Raw genomic sequence first — 21664 nt, 5'->3', positions numbered from 1 at the left:
AAAGAGCAGTTCATAAAACTTGCAGTGTAAGAGGAGATAATAGAGCAAAGCAATCTGAAGTTATATCAGCCGTATGAGTTTAGACAGTAGATAGGATGACAGTTCTGCTTGACTTATTATGAAAAGTCCCAGACCGTATTGGTATGTTGTACTTTACCGTGAATCCAGGGGATGCTTCTCGGTCAAATCTTGGACCGCAAATGCGACCACAGCCGCTCTTGGAGATAGTACTTCACAAACCTTTGCACGTGTGAGTCTGCGTCTGACGTCACGCCTTCCCCGTGTATCTTCCAAATCAGATGTTCTGACAGAGTGAGGGCAAACAGCTGTCCAAAATTTTTTGTAATAGCTGTGTTGTTTTTTGATTTGTAGTTCGTGCCCACTCAAAATGTAAATTGGGCTCAAATTATGAAGTGGGGTATGCAAATTCCTCCTCACTCCTAAATCAGCATGTTGAAAATTAACCTGGGTTAAATAGTAAGATGAGGATGAATAAAGGTTCCTGGTTGAACATTACAATGTCACATATACAAGCGACGCGTTTCGCCCTCCCTTGGGCTTTATCAAGATGTATATGTCTTATAAGTGTTCTATTATCATGGCATTGGTTGTAGACTTAATTGCTGAGACACACCTTCCAAATTTTTAGGTGGTATATACTCCTTGAATAAAGCTTTGTCATCTGTCTCATTAAAGTATTCTCCTCAAAAATGTTTGTCCCTAAAAATATGTCACATACGGTTTATATGTCACATACGGTTTATAGTCCATAATACTCATAATATGGGATATTCAGATTATCTTCAATGACTGTATTTTGTAGGTATTAACATAGTCTCATAGATTTATTAATGTCTAAATATTTAATATTTGAAAAGCTAAAGCACAGCTAAACACATATTGTACATCACTTCATATAAAGGTGGTCAATATAGATAAGAACATTTGTCTCCTAATATAAAACAAAAGCGTTATATCACTAGTTAGAATTAAAATATAATAAATGATTTAAAATAGTTAAACTGTAAACTTAGCTTAGGGAGATTAAACAATCAAATGTGCAAAACTAGCATAGTAGGCTACTATAATCATTCATAATTATTTTGATGATGAATCCATTCATAATAACTTTAAATCGTGACTCAAAACATTTAGGTCGTATAATATTTATAGTTATACAGAAGTGCAAGTGTATATAAAGTGCTATGTGATAAAATCTATTCAAATAAAAAGGGTGAAAGGTCCAACTCCGAATTGAGACCTTTTGGGAATAAAGTGTCAAATTTATGAATTAATTCAGCTTCTTGTATTAGAAGTCTTTTCAGTATTACCTCCTCACCAGTGTCCCTTAACTTTTTTTATCCCACAATAATTAAAGGGACACTGTACCCAAAAGTTTTCTTTCATGATTCAGATAGAGCATGCAATTTTAAGCAACTTTCTAATTTACTCCTATTATCAAATCTTCTTTATTCTCTTTGTATCTTTATTTGAAATGCAAGAATGTAAGTTTAGATGCCGGACCATTTTTGGTGAACAACCTAGGTTGTCCTTGCTGATTGGTGGATAAATTCATCCACCAATCAAAAGCTGCTGTCCAGAGTGCTGAACCAAGAAAAAAGCTTAGATGCCTTCTTTTTCATATAAAGATAGCAAGAGAACAAAGAAAATTTGATAATAGGAGTAAATTAGAAAGTTGCTTAAAATTGCATGCTCTATCTGAATCACAAAATAATTTTTTTGGGTACAGTGTCCCTTTAAGAGATTTAGTGTTACCATGGTGTATTTCTTTGAAGTGTTTGTACAGTGATGTGTCGTCCCTGCCTTTTTCTATGCATAGGAGATGTTCCCTTATCCTATCCCTGAGAGATCTAGTTGTTTCACCAAAGTAAAAAAGGTTACATGAGCATTTTAATGCATAGATAATATTTCTGTGGGTACATCTTATTATCTCCTTAATGTGAAAATTATTCTCTAAGCTGTTTATTTTAAGGGCCTTTAATTTTGAGCTGTGCTTACAGGCCTTGCACGTGTAACAAGGTAAAAAAACCTGTTGGTATTTTCCCTTCCAAATCTTGTTGAATTCGATTCTTATTTTTCACTTTTAATTCACTGGGAGCTAGCATCATTTTGAAATTGTTTGCTTTTCTAAACATGAAAGTTGGTTTGTCTGCAAGTTTGTCCCCAATTATATTATCCTCCTTTAGGATATATATTATCTATGCATTAAAATGCTCATGTAACCTTTTTTACTTTGGTGAAACAACTAGGTCTCTCAGGGATAGGATAAGGGAACATCTCCTATGCATAGAAAAAGGCAGGGACGACACATCACTGTACACGGTAACACTAAATCTCTTAATTATTGGGGGATAAAAAAAGTTAAGGGACACTGGTGAGGAGGTAATACTGAAAAGACTTCTAATACAAGAAGCTGAATTAATTTAGAAATTTGACACTTTATTCCCAAAAGGTCTCAATTCGGAGTTGGACCTTTCACCCTTTTTATTTGAATAGATTTTATCACATAGCACTTTATATACACTTGCACTTCTGTATAACTATAAATATTATACGACCTAAATGTTTTGAGTCACGATTTAAAGTTATTATGAATGGATTCATCATCAAAATAATTATGAATGATTATAGTAGCCTACTATGCTAGTTTTGCACATTTGATTGTTTAATCTCCCTAAGCTAAGTTTACAGTTTAACTATTTTAAATCATTTATTATATTTTAATTCTAACTAGTGATATAACGCTTTTGTTTTATATTAGGAGACAAATGTTCTTATCTATATTGACCACCTTTATATGAAGTGATGTACAATATGTGTTTAGCTGTGCTTTTAGCTTTTCAAATATTAAATATTTAGACATTAATAAATCTAAGAGACTATGTTAATACCTACAAAATACAGTCATTGAAGATAATCTGAATATCCCATATTATGAGTATTATGGACTATAAACCGTATGTGACATATAAACCGTATGTGACATATTTTTAGGGACAAACACTTTTGAGGAGAATACTTAATGAGACAGATGACAAAGCTTTATTCAAGGAGTATATACCACCTAAAAATTTGGAAGGTGTGTCTCAGCAATTAAATCTACAACCAATGCCATGATAATAGAACACTTATAAGACACAAAGTTACTTGTCATATACATCTTGATAAAGCCCAAGGGAGGGCGAAACGCGTCGCTTGTATATGTGACATTGTAACATTCAACCAGGAACAACCTTTATTCATCCTCATCTTACTATTTAACCCGGGTTAATTTTCAACATGCTGATTTGGGAGTGAGGAGGAATTTGCATACCCCACTTCATAATTTGAGAACAATTTACATTTTGAGTGGGCACGAACTACAAATCAAAAAACAACACAGCTATTACAAAAAACTTTGGACAGCTGTTTGCCCTCACCCTGTCAGAACATCTGATTTGGAAGATACACGGGGAAGGCGTGACGTCAGACGCCGACTCACACGTGCAAAGGTTTGTGAAGCACTATCTCCAAGAGCGGCTGCGGTCGCATTTGCGGTCCAAGATTTGACCGAGAAGCATCCCCTGGATTCAAGGTAAAGTACAACATACCAATACGGTCTGAGACTTTTCATAATAAGTCAAGCAGAACTGTCATCCTATCTACTGTCTAAACTCATACGGCTGATATAACTGCAGATTGCTGTGCTCTATTATCTCCTCTTACACTGCAAGTTTTATGAACTGCTCTTTTTTTCTCTGTCACATACGGTTATACAAAGACTGTTATATTTTTATGCGATACCCTCTGTACGCTGTTTGTGTCTAAAGATACAGTACTTGATATTTTTGACAAACTATGGGTTTTTTGTTTTAGCATATTTTTATTTTAAATCATAGCTTGTTATTTTGTAATTATAGGGAGACATCCCTCCTTTTAGATTGTATTATTTTGTTTGTATTAAAATCTAGTTATATCTTTTAATAGGTGGTCTGATACTTTAAGCCTAAAGGCGCACTTTTTCTATCCTGAAGCCTAGAGCTTTATTTATGTTTTACTGTAATAACCTACTAATTGGCCTTCCTCTCTCACGCCTCTACCCCTTCAATCCATCCTAAATGCCTCTGATAGGCTAATCCACCTCTCCCGATGCTCTGTATCTGCTGCACCCCTCTGTGAGTCCCTTCACTGGCTCCCCATTCAAAGCAGAATTAAATTCAAAATTCTCACTCTGACCTACAAAGCCCTTACTAATGCAGCCCCCCTACCTGTCCACACTCATCATCAAATATACTCCAGCCAGTCCCCTAAGATCCAACAATGATCTACTCCTTGCATCTTCTACCATCACCTTCTCCCATGCTACAGTACTTCTGTTGTGTGGCACCAACCCTCTGGAACGCAGTTCCTCGAGACTTTCCCCCAACCTCTCCTCCATTAAACGATCCCTAAAGACCTTCTTGTTCAGGGAAGCCTATCACCAAATCAGTAACTAATGAATTCCACTTGCCTAATAGTTGCCCTCATCTAACTCCACAATAACTTCATTCCTACCTTTGCAGTCCCCATATCCTGTTTCTCACCCTCGTACCCATCTAGATTGTAAGTTCCCATGGGAACAGGGCCCCAAATTCCCCCTGTATTTGTTTGTTATATTTTGTCTGGTGTCTCATATTGTACTGTCCTTTTATCTTTGTTACCCATGGACAGCGCTGCGGAATCTGTTGGCGCTTTATAAATAAAGAATAACAATAATAATAAATATTAGGGTCAGGATTTTGTGTTGTATTCTGTAGGCTGGAGGAAGCCAGTGAAGGGATTGGTAGAGCGGCAAAGCAGATGAGCAGTGATGTTTACGGAAAATCAGCCTGGCAGAGCTATTCATTATGAATTGTAAAGGAGATAGAAAGCATCTTGGGATACCTGGAAAAGTGTAAAATTATGAGATAGTGGATTCAAACCTTAGTTGTGTGTTGAATGAGAAAGTGCTAAATTTTTTAGATGTTTTTAAGGTGGAAACGGCATGAGGGGTTGGAGTAATTATGTTACTAATGACAGTTATAGAAAGTTGGGGACAGGGTCAACATTTAGGTAGAAGGTGGGGATAAGGAGCTTAGTTTTAGAGAAATTTAGCTTAAGTTAGTGAAATGAAATATTAAAAAGACAATTAATGACACGAGTTAGGAAGTAGGAGATAGGTCTGGTTCACAGAGGTAGATTTGGGTGTTGTAGCGGAGTTCCGGTACTCAGCTCCCCAAGATATGGGGGAAAGCTGCAGTCTCTCCTCTAGGGGGTCTCCCTCCATCCACACTCTTGGCCAGCACCAGAAGAGTGGGTCTGCCACCAGAGAGATCATTGCTGAGAGCAGGGTCAAGCCAGCAACAATATCTCCCCCGGGTGGACTGGTCTCATTGGGCAGTGTCACATCCCAGGCAGGGATAAATCTTTCTGCCCTGCTCCTCCTTCCAGGCAGTTATCAATCCCTCTGTCCGGCTCCTTCTGGGCAGGTATCGATTCCCTCTGCCCCTCCTCTTCTTCCAGGCATGTGTTGATTCATCTGTTGCCTCTTCTTCCAGGCAGGTATAGGTATAATTCCCTTGCCCCCTCCTTTTTCCAGGCAGTTAATAATTCCTTTGTCTACACTGTCTTTAAAAAGTCACTTGTAACTTACAGCTCTGCAGACTCTGTAAAAGGTCTCCAGTACAGGAAAAGTGCAGGAAGAAAGCAGATGCCAGTACTCTGCCACCGAAGCAACTGAAACCCCTGAAAGAACCAAACAAGACCCACAGTTCTAAAAGGAACTACTTCCAATGCTTTATTTAACTCAGGACTAGGCTCTAACAATACACCATTTAACGTATGGTGACACACTCCATATAAAAAATAAACATAAGGAAAACATATAGATAACAACAAAATAATAAAATATAACCCTGACAAAAAAAGGGGGTTTCAGGGCATAACGAAAACATATAGATAACAACAAAATAATAAAATATAACCCTGACAAAAAAAGGGGGATTCAGGGCATAACGAAAACATTTTTAAAACCATCTGTTTGCATTGTCACCCTATGCAAAATATATGCAAATTAATATTTTTCCCCAGTGCACATGTTGGTGATGAACTTTCTACCAATTGATGGCACTGTGTTATACAAAGTCCAGGTACTTTCAACCAATAGATGGAGCTGTGTTGCACAGTGTCCATGTAGGTTACAGGGGGAACCTTGATCCTGTCCTGAACAGGTTGGCTTCAGGCTGTCCAGGAAAGAAAAGACATCTTTACCCCACCTGTCTCACTTAAACCTGCTCAACCTCTCAGTCAAGCTTAACATAACTCAAGCAAATGCAGTAATCCTCATAGCTCTGTCTGCTCTGATAATCCATTGGCTTTGCCATCCTACTTCCCAGGCCAGTACTAGATGGAAAAATTGTGAGGCCTAGCATTGTCCCCAGCCACTCGGTTCAGCCAGACCAGGGGGTTGTGATCTGTGAGCACAGGGAAGGCTTGGATACAGACAAGGTTGCAGTTTCTTGAGGGCCCAGACCTGTGATATATATTCTTTTCCTACGGTCGCATATCTGACTTCCACAGCAGGAGTTTCTGACTGATGTAGGTGACCGGATGCTCTCCTCTGTCCTCCCTAACCTTGCTCAAAACCATTCCAAGTCCAAACATTGAGTCATCTAGGCTCCGTGTGCTGGCCAGCTGCAGTTCATGGGCTTGGGTGGCGACCGGGTATACCTCCATAGGTACAGGTACAGTAGATTCCCCAAACACTGATGTCAGCTTACCCAGATCTTTCATGGTTCTTACCTCTATAGTATGGGCTCTAGTGCCCCAATCCAAATGCTCTCTTTCTCAAGCTTTCTCTGTTATCTCCCCCCCTATCTTTATCAAGCCTTTTCTTCCTCAATTATCTGACTCCTATTTTTCACAAGCTTTCTCTGCCTCTCTCATTTGCCTTCTAACTCAAGCTTGCTCTTACTCTCTCATCTGCCCCCTCTTTTTCTCAAGCTTTCTTTTTCTCTATCTTCAGCTCTGTCTCTCTTTTGTTTGCTCTCCACTCTCATCTGTCCCACATCTCACTCAGGCTTGCTTCCTTAAACTCATTTTGCATGCCCCATCCAAAACATTTTCTCCCTCTCACATACCCTTACCCGGATTTCCTCTTTTTAGTATGTATTTTCTCTTTTAACAGCCCTCAGTTGCTCAGGTGTCCACTGTCACTCTCCCCTGCCCCCCTTATGCACCTGCAGAGCTCTCTCTTTATGGTGTTGCTTTGCCTCTTGCTCATTATCTTATATATCTTTACCCCACCTGCCTCACTTAAACCTTCTCAACCTCTCAGTCACAGCCTCCAGTTGGTACCACCTGCTTATCCACTCTCAAACATACCCTTCATCTATGTAGTCCTCCCTCATATGCTCAATCTAATCCCTTCTCAACTGTATTCCCTCTCTCAGACGTTCCCTGTTTTTCTTATCTGCCTTTCTCTCTTTTTCTCACCAACACTCTATCTCCCAACTGCCCTTTCTCACTCTCATCTGTATTATTTAACTCTCTATTATTGTTCCTCTCACCAGCTATATAAAGGCTTTGTAAAGGACGAGAATACAGATCCTAAGCCTACACAGGATCCTGATTACCAGGTGGAATTGGCATTTAAGCGAGCTCCCAAGGATTACAACATCTCACTGCTGTTGAAAAATGTGGATTTTAGCAATAATGGCAGATACACTTGTGATGTGATGAACACAAAGGAAAAGAAAGCCAAGCACAATGCCACACTCACACTCACTGTGGTGGACAAATGTGAGTAATAGCTTCTGGTTTGCACTATGAAAAATAGAGGATGATATATGTGTGTGTATATATCTATATATATATAGCTCTAGGAAAAATTAAGAGACCACTGCAAAATGATCTGTTTCTCTGTTTTGTTTAATTTTATTTATAGGCATGTGTTTGAGTAAAATTAACGATTTTGTTTTATTCTATAAATTACTGACATTTCACCCAAATAACAAATAAAAACATTGTCATTTTAGATCATTTATTTGCAGAAAATGAGAACTTGTCAAAATAACAAAAAGATGCTGTGTTTTCAGACCTCGAATAATGCAAACAAAAACAAGTTTATATTATTTTTCAAACAGCACAATACTAATGTTTTAACTTAAGCAAGAGTTCAGAAATCAATATTTGGTGGAATAACCCTGATTTTCAATCACAGCTTTCAGATATCTTGGCATGCTCTACACTAGTCTTTCACATTGCTGTTGGATGACTTTATGCCAATCCTGGCGCAAAATTCAAGCAACTCGGCTTTGTTTGAACTTGTGACCATCCATCTTCCCCTTAATCACATTCCAGAGGTTTTCATTGGGGTCCTCTGCCCACACCTTGTTTGACCTGTCTGTGTGGCACGGAGCATTGTCCTGCTGGAAACAATACTCCTCACAGTTGGGGAACATTGTCAGAGTGGAAGGAAGCAAAGTTTCTTCCAGGATAACCTTGTACGTGGCTTGATTCATGCGCCCACAAAGATTAATCTGCCTGATTCCATCCTTGCTGAAGCACACCGTGGGGCCAATTTATCATGTTCGGGCAGATCATGTCCGCCCGACATCGATAAATTGCAACAGCATATCATCATCATTGATCATCATTTATCATTGCACAAGAATTTCAAGTGAAATGCTTGTGCAATGCCGCCCCTTGAAGATTTGCGGCCAATTGGCCGCTAGCAGGGGGTGTCAATCATCCCAATCGTATACCATGATGCCCCACCACCATTCTTCACAGTTGGGATGAGGTTTTCATGTTGGTGTGCTGTGCCTCTTTTTCGCCACACATAGTGTTGTGTGTTTCTTCCAAATAACTCAACTTTGGTTTCATCTGTCCACAGAATATTTTGCCAGTACTGTTGTGGAACATCCAGGTGCTCTTGTGCAAATTGTAAACGTGCAGCAATGTTTTGTTTGGACAGCAGTGGCTTCCTCTGTGGTATCCTCCCATGAAATCCATTCTTGTTTAGTGTTTTACGTATTGTAGATTCACTAACAGGGATGTTAGCATTTACCAGTGACTTTTGTAAGTCTTTAGCTGACACTCTAGGATTCTTCTTCACCTCATTGAGCAGTCTGCGCTGTGCTCTTGCCAGTCATCTTTACAGGACGGCCACTTCTAGGGAGAGTAGCAGCAGTGCTGAACTTTCTCCATTTATAGACAATTTGTCTTACCGTGGACTGATGAACAGCAAGTCTTTTGGAGATACTTTTATAACCCTTTCCAGCTTTATGCAAGTCAACAATTCTTAATCGTAGGTCTTCTGAGAGCTCTTTTGTGCGAGGCATCATTCACATCAGGCAATGCTACTTGTGAAAAGCAAACCCAGAACTCGTGTGTGTTTTTTATAGGGCAGGGCAGCTGTAACCAACACCTCCAATCTCATCTCATTGATTGGACTCCAGTTGGCTGACATTTCACTCCAATTAGTTCTTGGAGATGTCATTAGTCTAGGGGTTCACATACTTTTTTCCACCTGCACTGTGAATGTTTACATGGCGTGTTCAATAAAAACATGGCAACATTTCATTCTTTGTGTGTTATTAGTTTAAGCAGACTGTGATTGTCTATTGTTGTGACTTAGATGATGATCAGGTCACATTTTATGACCAATTTGTGCAGAAATCCATATCATTCCAAAGGGTTCACATACTTTTTCTTGCAACTGTATCTGTATACAGAGCACATTCATGTCACACAATTTTTACATTTTTAGGGTTTTAGGTTTGCAGAAGCTAAGAAAAGATCAAGAGGCATATTTATCAAGCTTCTAAAGACCGCTGCTCCATAACTTGTCCGCCTGCTCTGAGGCGGCGGACAGAAATCAACCTGATCGAATACAATCGGGTTGATTGACACCCCCTACTAGCGGCCGATTGGCAGGGGCGGCATTGCACCAGCAATTCACAAGAACTGCTGGTGCAATAATAAATGCAGATAAATGCTGTCGGCATTTATCGATGTGCTGAGGACAGGATACGCTACTTTGTATCATGTCTGCTTGCACATGATAAATATGCCCCCAAGAGTATCTTGAACACTATATTGCAGATGTGTTTGAAACAATGTTATATGTGTAGTACACAAGACACGTGCATACTTATGAGCCGCCTACCTGTGTATGCCCTCATGCAAATGAACGAAGTTTTAACAAAGGGTACAAAGAAAAATGTATATATTTAATAACAGATTTAAATTAGAAAGTTTATTTTTATTTATTTTAAAGTCTCTGGGCTCCATTTATTAAGCAGTGGATACTGCATTCGCCTGAAACGGAAGTAAAAAAGCAGTGGTCATAAGACCGCTGCTCCTTAACTTGTCCGACACCTTTTAGGTGGTGGATTTAAATCATCCCAATCGTATGATTGACAGCCCCTGCTAGCGACCGATTGGCCGTCAGTGAGCAGGGGGCGGCATTGCACAAGCATTTCACCATAAATGCTTGTGCAATGTTAAATGCGGACAGATTTAGCAATGTAGTGTGGACATGATTCCCTATAGCGAATCATGTCCGCTCGACATTTGATAAATCTACCTCTCTGTATATAATTTGTAAAGATGAATACTAAATCAAAAGTATTACACTTTTTTAAGGCTTGAATAATTTACTGCTTATATAAGAGTTTTAAATAATGTATTATGGGCTAGATTACAAGTGGAGCGCAGGGTGTGTTATCTTTTGCGCAACCTCGTACAAAGAATAAAGCACTATCTGATATAATGGGGCAGATGTAATAACCAGTGAATGCTGCTTTATCTGCCCGTAGTTTCCGGATCAACGGAAACTGCATTTAAGAAGCAGGGGTTGTAAGACAGCTGCCCCTTAACTTGTCCTCCGCCTTTTAGGTGGCAGACTGCAATCAGCCAGATCAGATAATATCAGGATACCCCCTGCTAGCGGTCGATTGGCCGCAAATGTGCAGGGGGCGGCATTGCATAAGCATTTCACATTTCACACTTGTGCAATGTTAAATGCAGACAGCGTATGCTGTCGGCATTTAGCGATGTTGGACGGACATGATTCACAATAGCGATCCATGTCCGTCCGACGTTTGGTAAATTAAAGCCTATAAGCGGAGGCAAAATATTTTAAGAAACCATCTTAATGCATGCAAAACTTTTATTTAGTGCACCCTGTTCTTTTAATGGATAGCGGGAGTGCTAATAGGGAACTCATTGCACTTGTATTACACGTGCTGTGCTCAAGGGCTTTTCAAAATACTGATTGATTTTTAAGACCTGAAGTAAACCATATTAGTAATTGTACAGCACAGAGCTACATGAAGAGCGCCACTACTTGTGCATCATAGGCTTAGCGCATCATAGGCTTAGTGCATCATAGGCTTAGCGCATCACAGGCTTAGTGCATCACAGGCTTAGTGCATCATAGGCTTAGTGCATCACAGGCTTAGTGTATCATAGGCTTAGTGCATCATAGGCTTAGTGCATCATAGGCTTAGTGCATCATAGGCTTAGTGCATCATAGGCTTAGTCCATCATAGGCTTAGTGCATCATAGGCTTAGTGCATCATAGGCTTAGTGCATCATAGGCTTAGTGCATCACAGGCTTAGTGCATCATAGGCTTAGCGCATCACAGGCTTAGCGCATCACAGGCTTAGTGCATCACAGGCTTAGTGCATCATAGGCTTAGCGCATCACAGGCTTAGCGCATCACAGGCTTAGTGCATCATAGGCTTAGTGTATCATAGGCTTAGTGCATCATAGGCTTAGCGCATCATAGGCTTAGCGCATCATAGGCTTAGCGCATCACAGGCTTAGTGCATCATAGGCTTAGTGTATCACAGGCTTAGTGCATCACAGGCTTAGTGCATCATAGGCTTAGCGCATCACAGGCTTAGTGCATCATAGGCTTAGTGTATCACAGGCTTAGCGCATCACAGGCTTAGCGCATCATAGGCTTAGTGTATCACAGGCTTAGTGTATCATAGGCTTAGCGCATCATAGGCTTAGCGCATCATAGGCTTAGTGCATCATAGGCTTAGCGCATCATAGGCTTAGCGCATCATAGGCTTAGCGCATCATAGGCTTAGTGCATCATAGGCTTAGTGCATCACAGGCTTAGTGTATCATAGGCTTAGCGCATCATAGGCTTAGCGCATCATAGGCTTAGCGCATCATAGGCTTAGTGCATCACAGGCTTAGCGCATCATAGGCTTAGCGCATCATAGGCTTAGCGCATCATAGGCTTAGCGCATCATAGGCTTAGCGCATCATAGGCTTAGCGCATCATAGGCTTAGTGCATCATAGGCTTAGTGCATCACAGGCTTAGTGCATCATAGGCTTAGTGCATCACAGGCTTAGCGTATCATAGGCTTAGCGCATCATAGGCTTAGCGCATCATAGGCTTAGTGCATCATAGGCTTAGTGCATCATAGGCTTAGCGCATCATAGGCTTAGCGCATCATAGGCTTAGTGCATCATAGGCTTAGTGCATCATAGGCTTAGTGCATCATAGACTTAGCGCATCATAGGCTTAGCGCATCATAGGCTTAGTGCATTATAGGCTTAGTGCATTATAGGCTTAGTGCATCATAGGCTTAGCGCATCATAGGCTTAGCGCATCATAGGCTTAGCGCATCATAGGCTTAGTGCATTATAGGCTTAGTGCATCATAGGCTTAGCGCATCATAGGCTTAGCGCATCATAGGCTTAGTGCATCATAGGCTTAGCGCATCATAGGCTTAGTGCATCACAGGCTTAGTGTATCACAGGCTTGGTGCATCACAGGCCTACATAGACCAATATGCATTACACTCTTTTAATATACTTTTAGGATCTATGTTTATAACGGTTATATTTATTTGTTAAAGAGTGTGTATTCTTCCAATGTTATTCATTGTCACATTGCTTCTAGCGACAGGTACTAGGCTAGAAAGAGTTAACTAAAGTAGTAGGCATAACTTTTTATGTATTATACATCACAATAGCCAATTGAATTGATGGTCGAGTTTTAAAAGTGTGCAGACAGCAGAGCACTAACAGGCTATGGCTTGTTAGCCGAAACGCGTAAGCCACCTGCGCTGCGCCAACTACACTTGTTTGTACTGCAAGATTTCATTTGGATTTGGATTTTAAAGTTTTGACATAATTTTTTTTTTTTTATCTTTGGAGGAGCAAATTGTACCGTTATTTTTCTTATTGTATCTGCTGGCCACCTGTTGTTGCTTCCTAGCCATAACCTGCCTATTGTATCTGCTGGCCACCTGTTGTAGCTTCCTAGCCATAACTTGCCTATTGTATCTGCTGGCCACCTGTTGTAGCTTCCTAGCCATAATCTGCCTATTGTACCTGCTGGCTACCTGTTGTAACTTCCTAGCTATAATCTGCCTATTGTATCTGATGGCCACCTGTTGTAGTTTCCTAGTCATAATCTGCCTATTGTATCTGCTGGACACCTGTTGTAGCTTCCTAGCCATAATCTGTCTATTGTATCTGCTGGCCATTTCTGCCTGTTGTAGCTTCCTAGCCATAATCTGCCTATTGTATCTGCTGGCCATTTCTGCCTGTTGTAGCTTCCTAGCCATAATATGCCTGTTGTATCTGGTGACCACCTGTTGTAGCTTCCTAGCCATAATCTGCCTATTGTATCTGGTGGCCACCAGTTATATCTTACTAGCCATAATCTGCCTATTATATCTGCTGGCCACTTCTGTTTATTGCACCTGCTGGCACATTCTACCTATTGTATCTACTGGCATATTCTGTTTATTGCACCTGCTGGCACATTCTACCTATCTACTGGCATATTCTGTTTATTGCACCTGCTGGCACATTCTACCTATGGTATCTACTGGCATATTCTGTTTATTGCACCTGCTGGCACATTCTACCTATCTACTGGCATATTCTGTTTATTGCACCTGCTGGCACATTCTACCTATTGTATCTACTGGCATATTCTGTTTATTGCACCTGCTAGCACATTCTACCTATTGTATGTACTGGCATATTCTGTTTATTGCACCTGCTGGCACATTCTACCTATTGTATGTACTGGCATATTCTGTTTATTGCACCTGCTGGCACATTCTACCTATTGTATCTACTGGCATATTCTGCTTATTGCACCTGCTAGCACATTCTACCTATTGTATGTACTGGCATATTCTGTTTATTGCACCTGCTGGCACATTCTACCTATTGTATCTACTGGCATATTCTGCTTATTGCACCTGCTGGCACATTCTACCTATGGTATCTACTGGCATATTCTGTTTATTGCACCTGCTGGTACATTCTACCTATTATATCTACTGGCATATTCTGTGTATTGCACCTGCTGGCACATTCTACCTATTGTATGTACTGGCATATTCTGTTTTTTTTTCATGTTTTTTTTTTTTTTCTGTCTTCATTTTTTTTTTTTTTTTTTTAGATTAGGGTTTGAGCTTTAAAAAATATCTAAATGCCCTTTTACTGGCAATGCCCATACAAATGTCCCTTTAGGGGCAATGGGTAGCTTAGGTTTTTTTAGAGTTAGGTTTTTTATTTTGGGGGGTTGGTTGGGTGGTGGGTTTTACTGTTGGGGGGGGGACAGACTTTTTTTTACAGGTAAAAGAGCTGATTTCTTTAGGGCAATGCCCTCTAAAAGGCCCTTTTAAAGTGAATGTCAATTTAGATGAATAGGTGCCCTGTTTTTAATAATCCTATTTAACACAAGGGCACTTTAATTCATCAAAATTTACATTTCACTCATTTTCTTCAAATACTTACCTTTTAATCCTGACAGCCACTGCAGCGCTTCCTCTGTCCGTTGCAAGCCCTCTTCGCGGGTCCAAAATGATGAATCCGGCTTCCTCCAATAACAGCGTTGCCTCAGGCCATAATTCCCTGGGAGGGAAGACGTGATTGGAGGATGACTGATCCGTCATTTCTGACGTATGAAGAGGCTTCCGACTGGGGGAATTGGTGGAGCGGCTGTGAAGATTGAAAGGTAAGTATTTGAAAAAAAACAGTGAAATGTAAATTTTGATGAATTAAAGTGCCCTTGTTTTTAATAGGATTATTAAGAACCGGGCACCTATTCATCTAAATTGACATTCACTTTAATGGCTATTGGTAGTTTATTGTGTAGGCTAGGGGGTGTTTTTATTTTTTTTTGGGGGGGGGCTTTTTTATTTTATAGGGCTATTAGATTAGGTATAATTGTTTTTATTTTTGATAATTTCGTTTATTTTTTGTCGTCTTAGTGTTTTTTATTTTTGGTGATTTAAGTGTTTATTATTTTTGGTAAACTTACATTTTTTAAATTTTTCATAGGATTTGTTTTTTTAGTTGTAACTTAGAATTTATAATTATTTTTGTAGTGTTAGGTTTTTTAAAATTTGTAATTTAGATATTTTAATTGGTATTTTTTTTTTATTTTATTAGATTAGTTATGTTAGGTTAATTTATAGTTTAATGTTAGGTTTATATTTATTTCACAGGAAAGTTTTTATGTATTTAAATATAGTTATATTGTAATTTTAATTTAAAGTTAGGGGGGGTGTTAGGTTTAGGGGTTAATAGTTTAATTTAGTGTTTTGCGATGTGGGGGGCTGGCGGATTAGGGGTTAATAGGTTTATTTAGTGGCGGAGATGTGGGAGGCCGGAGGTTTGGGGTTATTTAGTGGCGACGATTTTGGGGAGCGGCGGAATAGAGGTTAATAGCTTTTATTAGGGTGGCGATGTCGGGGGCAGCAGATTAGGGGTTAATAACTTTATTATAGTGTCGGTGATGTCGGGGAGCGGCGGAATAGGGGTTAATAATTTTATTATAGTGTCGGCGATGCCGGGAGCGGCGGAATAGGGGTTAATAACTTTTATTAGTGTCAGAGGCGGCAGATTAGGGGTTTATAACTTTGTTATAGTGGGGCGATGTCGGGGAGCGTTGGAATAGGGGTTAATAACTTTATTATAGTGTTGGCGATGTCGGGAGCAGCGAAAGAGGGGTTAATAATTTTTATTAGTGTCGGCGATGTTGGGGGCGGCAGATTAGTGGTTAAGAACTTTATTATAGTGGTGGCGATGTTGGGGGCGGCAGATTAGGGGTGTTTAGACTAGGGGTTTATGTTAGGGTGTTAGGTTTAAATGAAACTTTTTTTTCCCCATAGACATCAATGGGGTTGCGTTACAATCACCATTCCGTACTTAAGTTAGTTTTTTTTCTAACACTCTCTCCCCATTGATGTCTATGTTGAAAGAGTTCACAAGCACGTCAAATCAGCCCTTGGATTTAGTGAGGTATGGAGCTTAATGCAACCATATCACACGCACAAGGAGGGTTTTCAGAAACTCGTAATGGCAGCGCTATGGAGAGTGAAATAACACAACTTTTGTTGCGTTCGTTTTGCACCCTGTATAGTGCAAAACTCGTAATCTAGGTGTGAGTAAATTGCTTCACTGTTACCAGCAGACGAATATTCGATAGTTTAAACACACATTATAAATGATCTGGTCATCCTGCAGGTTGTCTTTATAGAGAAATGAAACATATCTTGTGTTTGTGTAAAACAGTGTTTTTCTCCCACAATCCTTAGAGATACCAAAAAGCAGATTCTGTAACCTTAAAAGGCTGCAAATCAAATAGCTGGTTTAGGCAACTTGCAGCATTTTGAAAACCTAGGTTACAGATTTTTCTTTTTTGTCTCTCTAGGGAGTGTGTTTTAAGACTTAAACAAGAGGAGCTTAATATCTCTTTAAAGGGACAGTCTAGTGAAAATCAAACTTTTATGATTCAGATAGGGAATGCAATTTAAAACAACTATCACTGTTCTATTAGTAGCTAGTACAGTTCATGAGGCGTACGAGCACACATTTATATGCCCCATGTCCCTGCATTTATTTACCATGCCTGCTTAAAGGGACAGTAAACACCAAAAATGTTATTGTTTAAAAAGATAGATAATCTCTTAATTACCTATTCCCCAGTTTTGCATAACCAACACTTTTATATTAATATACTTTTTAGCTATATAAACGGCACACATGAACTAATACCCTTTAGCTGTGAAAAGCTGTTAAATGCATTCAGATAAGAGGCAGCCTTCAAGTGCTTAGAAATTAGCATATGAGCCTACCTAGATTTAGCTTTCAACTAAGAATACCAAGATAAAAAAGCTAATTTGATGATAAAAGTATATTGGAAAGTTGTTTAAAATGTCATGCCCTATCTGAATTATGAAAGTTTAATTTGGATTTTACTGTCCCTTTAAAACCAGTGAAAGTTTTTACTAGAAGCATTTTAGTAATGCAAGTGAATTGCACTAATGCTTCTACTGAAAACTGAATCCACTGATATGTGATTTTTTCTAAAATGACCCTTTAAAGGACCGCTCATTTCAGTACAATTACATACTTAACAAGTACATAATAAAAAAACAAGGCAATAGCACTTACTCTGAATTTAAAATAAGCAGTAGATTTGTTTCTGACAAATTTATTTTTTCTCAGATTTTCCGGCCCCCTGTATCATGTGACATACATCAGCCAATCACAGACTAGTATATACATATACCCTATGAGCTTGTGCACATGCTCAGTAGGGTCTTGTTCCTCATAAAGTGTGAATATAAAAAGACTGGAAAATTTGATAATGGAAGAAAATTGGAAAGTGTCTTAAAACTGCATGCTCTTTCTGAATCACAAAAGTTTATTTTGACTTGAGTGTCCCTTTAAGGGAAATCTTTGCTATACATGGAATACTGCTTTCCAGCTTTCAGGACACACTTTAGAGCATGTCAACTGTTTAGTAATGCCATGGGGGGCACGTGGAATGCTCTTGCACATTTTCAACACTTTGTAAATAGCGCCTATTATTAGATCTCTTTGTTGTAATATATTTCAATGACATCCTGATCTTCTCTTCGCTAGTAGAACATCAAGACCATATACAGATATAACAAAAACTTAAAGCTTAAATTGCATTAGGTATAATTGAAAACAATAGTTAATAAGATTAATCTTCTCTTTTAATATCTTAATGGTGTACATAGTATTTAAAGGGACATTGTACATTAGATTTTTCTTTGCATAAACATTTTGTAGATGATCCATTTATATAGTCCAACTGGACGTGTTTTTGTACAGTTTTGCTTATTTTTTAATAACGTGCTGATTTTCAGTCTCCTAACCAAGCTCCAAAGTATCAGATGTAGACCCAGGTCTACAGATTTGTGCTGCTATTGTTTGAGTAATCTGTCTTTTGATATGCGGGGGAGGGGGGTAGTGTCTGCTCTTCCTCTTTTTTCAGCCGCTTTCACTAAGTGTCCCAGCCTAACCTCATCAACAGTGCTAAACTGTGAGCTTCTAAGGAAGTATTTCAAAGTTTTTATACTGGATTTTTATATCAGTATCATGTGCATATTCTTCTTTATAGCGGTGTCTATTGCTTGTAGTTATATGAAAATTGGTGTATACTGTCCCTTTAATTTGATTTTGATTGTTTTATCCACTTTCTGAAAGACTGACAGAGGCTTATTGATTTGTCACATTTTAGTATAAATTCATGTAGAATTCTAAAACGTTTCATTCAAATCAGTGCATTCACTTCCTATTATGCACGCGCCCACGCCGCCCACTGCTTGCTTGACAGGGCTCAATAAAACATTCATCTGCCTCTTACAATTAGCTCACAGATCTGTTTAGCTAGCTCCCAGTAGTGTATTGCTACTCTAGAGCTGAATAAGGGGCCAATTTATCAACTACCGGGCGAATATGTAGCGAATCATGTCCTCCCGGCATTGCATATGCTGTCGGCATTTAACTTTGCACAAGCATTTCAATCGGCCACTAGCAGGGGGTGTCCGCCACCTAAAAGGCGAGTTGGAAACTTTGGGTGGATTCAGCAGCATCCGCTGCTTGTTAAATCCGGCCCGAAGTTTCTAGGGGTTAAACATATTGTTTTAAGCAAGCAGTAGTACATAATTAAATGCTCTTACATTAGAATATTTTCTTTCTGCACTTTTATTTCCCTGTAACAGAAATCAAGAAAAAAAGAATCATTAGAAACCGTGTGACAAATGGAGCACTGCCAGCATGTCACAATCATTGTCTGATGGAATTAAAAAGAATTAGGGCTGAAGGCAAAAACGCTGTATTGTTTATTAGTTCACTGTTTTCATTTTGATATTGCTGAATAAGTGTCAGTTATATAAAAATCAGCTCTTAAAGGGATTTGGTGTAAAGTATAAATAGATATATTACATCTTAAGCAACTTTCAGCTTCATTTAAAGCAATAAAAAATTATACCAGTAATTAAAAACTGTTGAAGATACCATGGAAAAGGTTAACAGGAACATCATCAGCAAAATGCTGTGTTATAACAGTAAACCACTAGGTGACAGCAGAGCATATAATTCCATGATACGTAACCATTTTTCTATATATGTTTTAGTTTATCATGTCACAGTGTACAAGTCCAGTTCGTTTGGAAATTGTTCTTGGACAGAATTCTCTAAAAGTAAATCTACATATGTTAAGTCCCAAGCAGTTTGAAAGATTCTGCTATTTTAAGGGTCTTTACAAACTGACGGCTAGATTACGAGTTTTGCATAAAGCTGCTTTTTCACTACCGCTGCTATTACGAGTCTTGTAGGTATAGCTGTACCGCCCACTTTTTTGGCCGTCACGCAACCTAACTACCACACCTTTCAAAAAGTCCTTTTTCTTTTTTTTTTTTAATATGTTTATTTATTTTTCCATCAGTATCAATATAACTGTAACAGAGCTCATTTGCTCATATTTTGCACCACGCAGGGTAAGAAAGAATTTTTTTTTCCAATCATGTATACAGAAATAGAAAGATAAATATCTAGCATTTATGCCTACATAGTAACCAGGTTCCTTGCCCATTACCTTATGGACATCACACAGTAAATAAACATTATAAGTAGGCAAAAAGGGAGAAAAAAAACCCAAGATGCTGTGTTGCATCTAAATACAGTTATTACATTTTATTCTCATTAACCAGATCGGAAGATAAAAGGAAGAAGAAAAGGAAAAAAAAAAAAAAAAAGGAAAAGAAAAAAAAGAGAAAAGCCTCCTCCTCCTCCACCACACCACGTAAAGGTGTCTTAGAATCTTAGGGTACCCCATTTTTCAAAGCCAGGATACTGGAAATAAGGAAATAATTCTCTTAATATCAGACCTTCAAAGTAGTCTGTTTTGTGGAATGCCTTAGTAAGTATATATTGCATGGGAAGCGGATATGTCTGGATAATATTTTCCCATTTATTAAAAAAGCGTTGGGTTGGTTTATTGTGTAAGTTTGACACATTATATTGTTCGAATATGATCTGTTGTCTCACTGCTTCTAGGAATATCTTAAAAGATATTGTTCTGGTCTGCTTCCAATTTCTTAGAATTAAATTACGACCTATAAGTATAATAGTATTGACCAAATCATAGTTCTGGACTGTTATGTCTAGGAAGAAAATATTTATAGGTTCCAGGACTAAATGTTCAGGGCAGAATTTATTTAGCCAAAAGTTAACCTTCTGCCAAAATTGCCTTATTTTGGGGCATAACCAGAAACAATGCATCAGATCAGCCCTAGGCATTGAGCATTTGTAGCATATTCCCATGTTTTCTGAAGACCATGCTGCCAATCTTTTTGGCGAAATATAAGCATTGTTGAGTAATTTTAAAAAAGATTCGTGCCAAGAGGAACGGAGGGGGGCTTTAATCAGCCATTTGATACCCTTCTTAATGTGATCCCCACTAAGTTCTGGAAAATGTTTTGCCCAATAACCTATATATTGCTCATTATTTAATTGACCTTGCTTTGCCAATAAAATTTTGTATAATAATGATATTGAGTGCTTTCCTTGCTTATATACATTGATATAGTCTCCAATTTGTTTAAAACCTACTGGCCAATTCCCTAACTTAGCTTTCTTATTAGCAAAGTGGCGTAGCTGAAGATATGCGAAAAAGCTCTCCTTCTTGGGGAGATCAAATTCTCTAACAATACTCTCAAAGGTTCTTAAATTAAACCTTTGGTCAAAAACTTGTAGTAACTTATCAAATCCTTTATCCGCCCATTCTTTAAATACCTGATAGTCGCATCCGGCTATAAACTCGGGGTTCCCTCTAATCGGAAGATAGGGGGAAATAGAAAAATTAATTTTAAGATATTTACATGTCATTTGCCATGCTTTAATCACGTTATATATACTGAAAAAACCTTTTGGTGCTGTCTGGGAGTTCTATAAGAGTGCAATGTAAGATTGCTTTACATGCAAACGGATATATTAAGCTCTCTTCCAAGATTAAGTTAGTTAGTACCTCGGTTGACAGAAGCCAATCCACCGCATTCCGTGCCAAAATGGCCATGTTATATAATCTAATGTCCGGGAAAGCTAGCCCCCCATGTTCCCTCAGTTGTGACAATTTTTTAATGGCTATCATATGTCGCGACTTGCTCCAAAGAAATTTAGCACATAATTGATTAAATATTTTAATATCTTTTACCTTAATAAATAATGGTAAGTTATTCATAGTATAAATTATCTGAGGGAATAAGATAGATTTAATCATAGCTATTTTAGCTGACAAGGAAATAGGGAGTAGTGCCCATCTTTGCAAC

At 38.7% G+C, this 21664-nt stretch overlaps 1 protein-coding gene across 1 annotated transcript in view; it reads left to right on the top strand.

Annotated features, from left to right (window-relative positions):
• The window catches only part of SCN4B (sodium voltage-gated channel beta subunit 4), a 157018-nt gene that overhangs the window by 112678 nt on the left and 22676 nt on the right, over positions 1-21664 (top strand). The window contains exon 3 of the mRNA XM_053691287.1: positions 7590-7818. Coding sequence (XP_053547262.1) covers positions 7590-7818 — 229 coding nt within the window. The remainder of the gene's footprint in view (positions 1-7589; positions 7819-21664) is intronic.

Source organism: Bombina bombina, chromosome 8 (assembly GCF_027579735.1).
Source record: "Bombina bombina isolate aBomBom1 chromosome 8, aBomBom1.pri, whole genome shotgun sequence".
Classification (NCBI taxonomy): Eukaryota; Metazoa; Chordata; class Amphibia; order Anura; family Bombinatoridae; genus Bombina; species Bombina bombina.
This window is presented reverse-complemented; position numbering and strand designations above follow the sequence as displayed.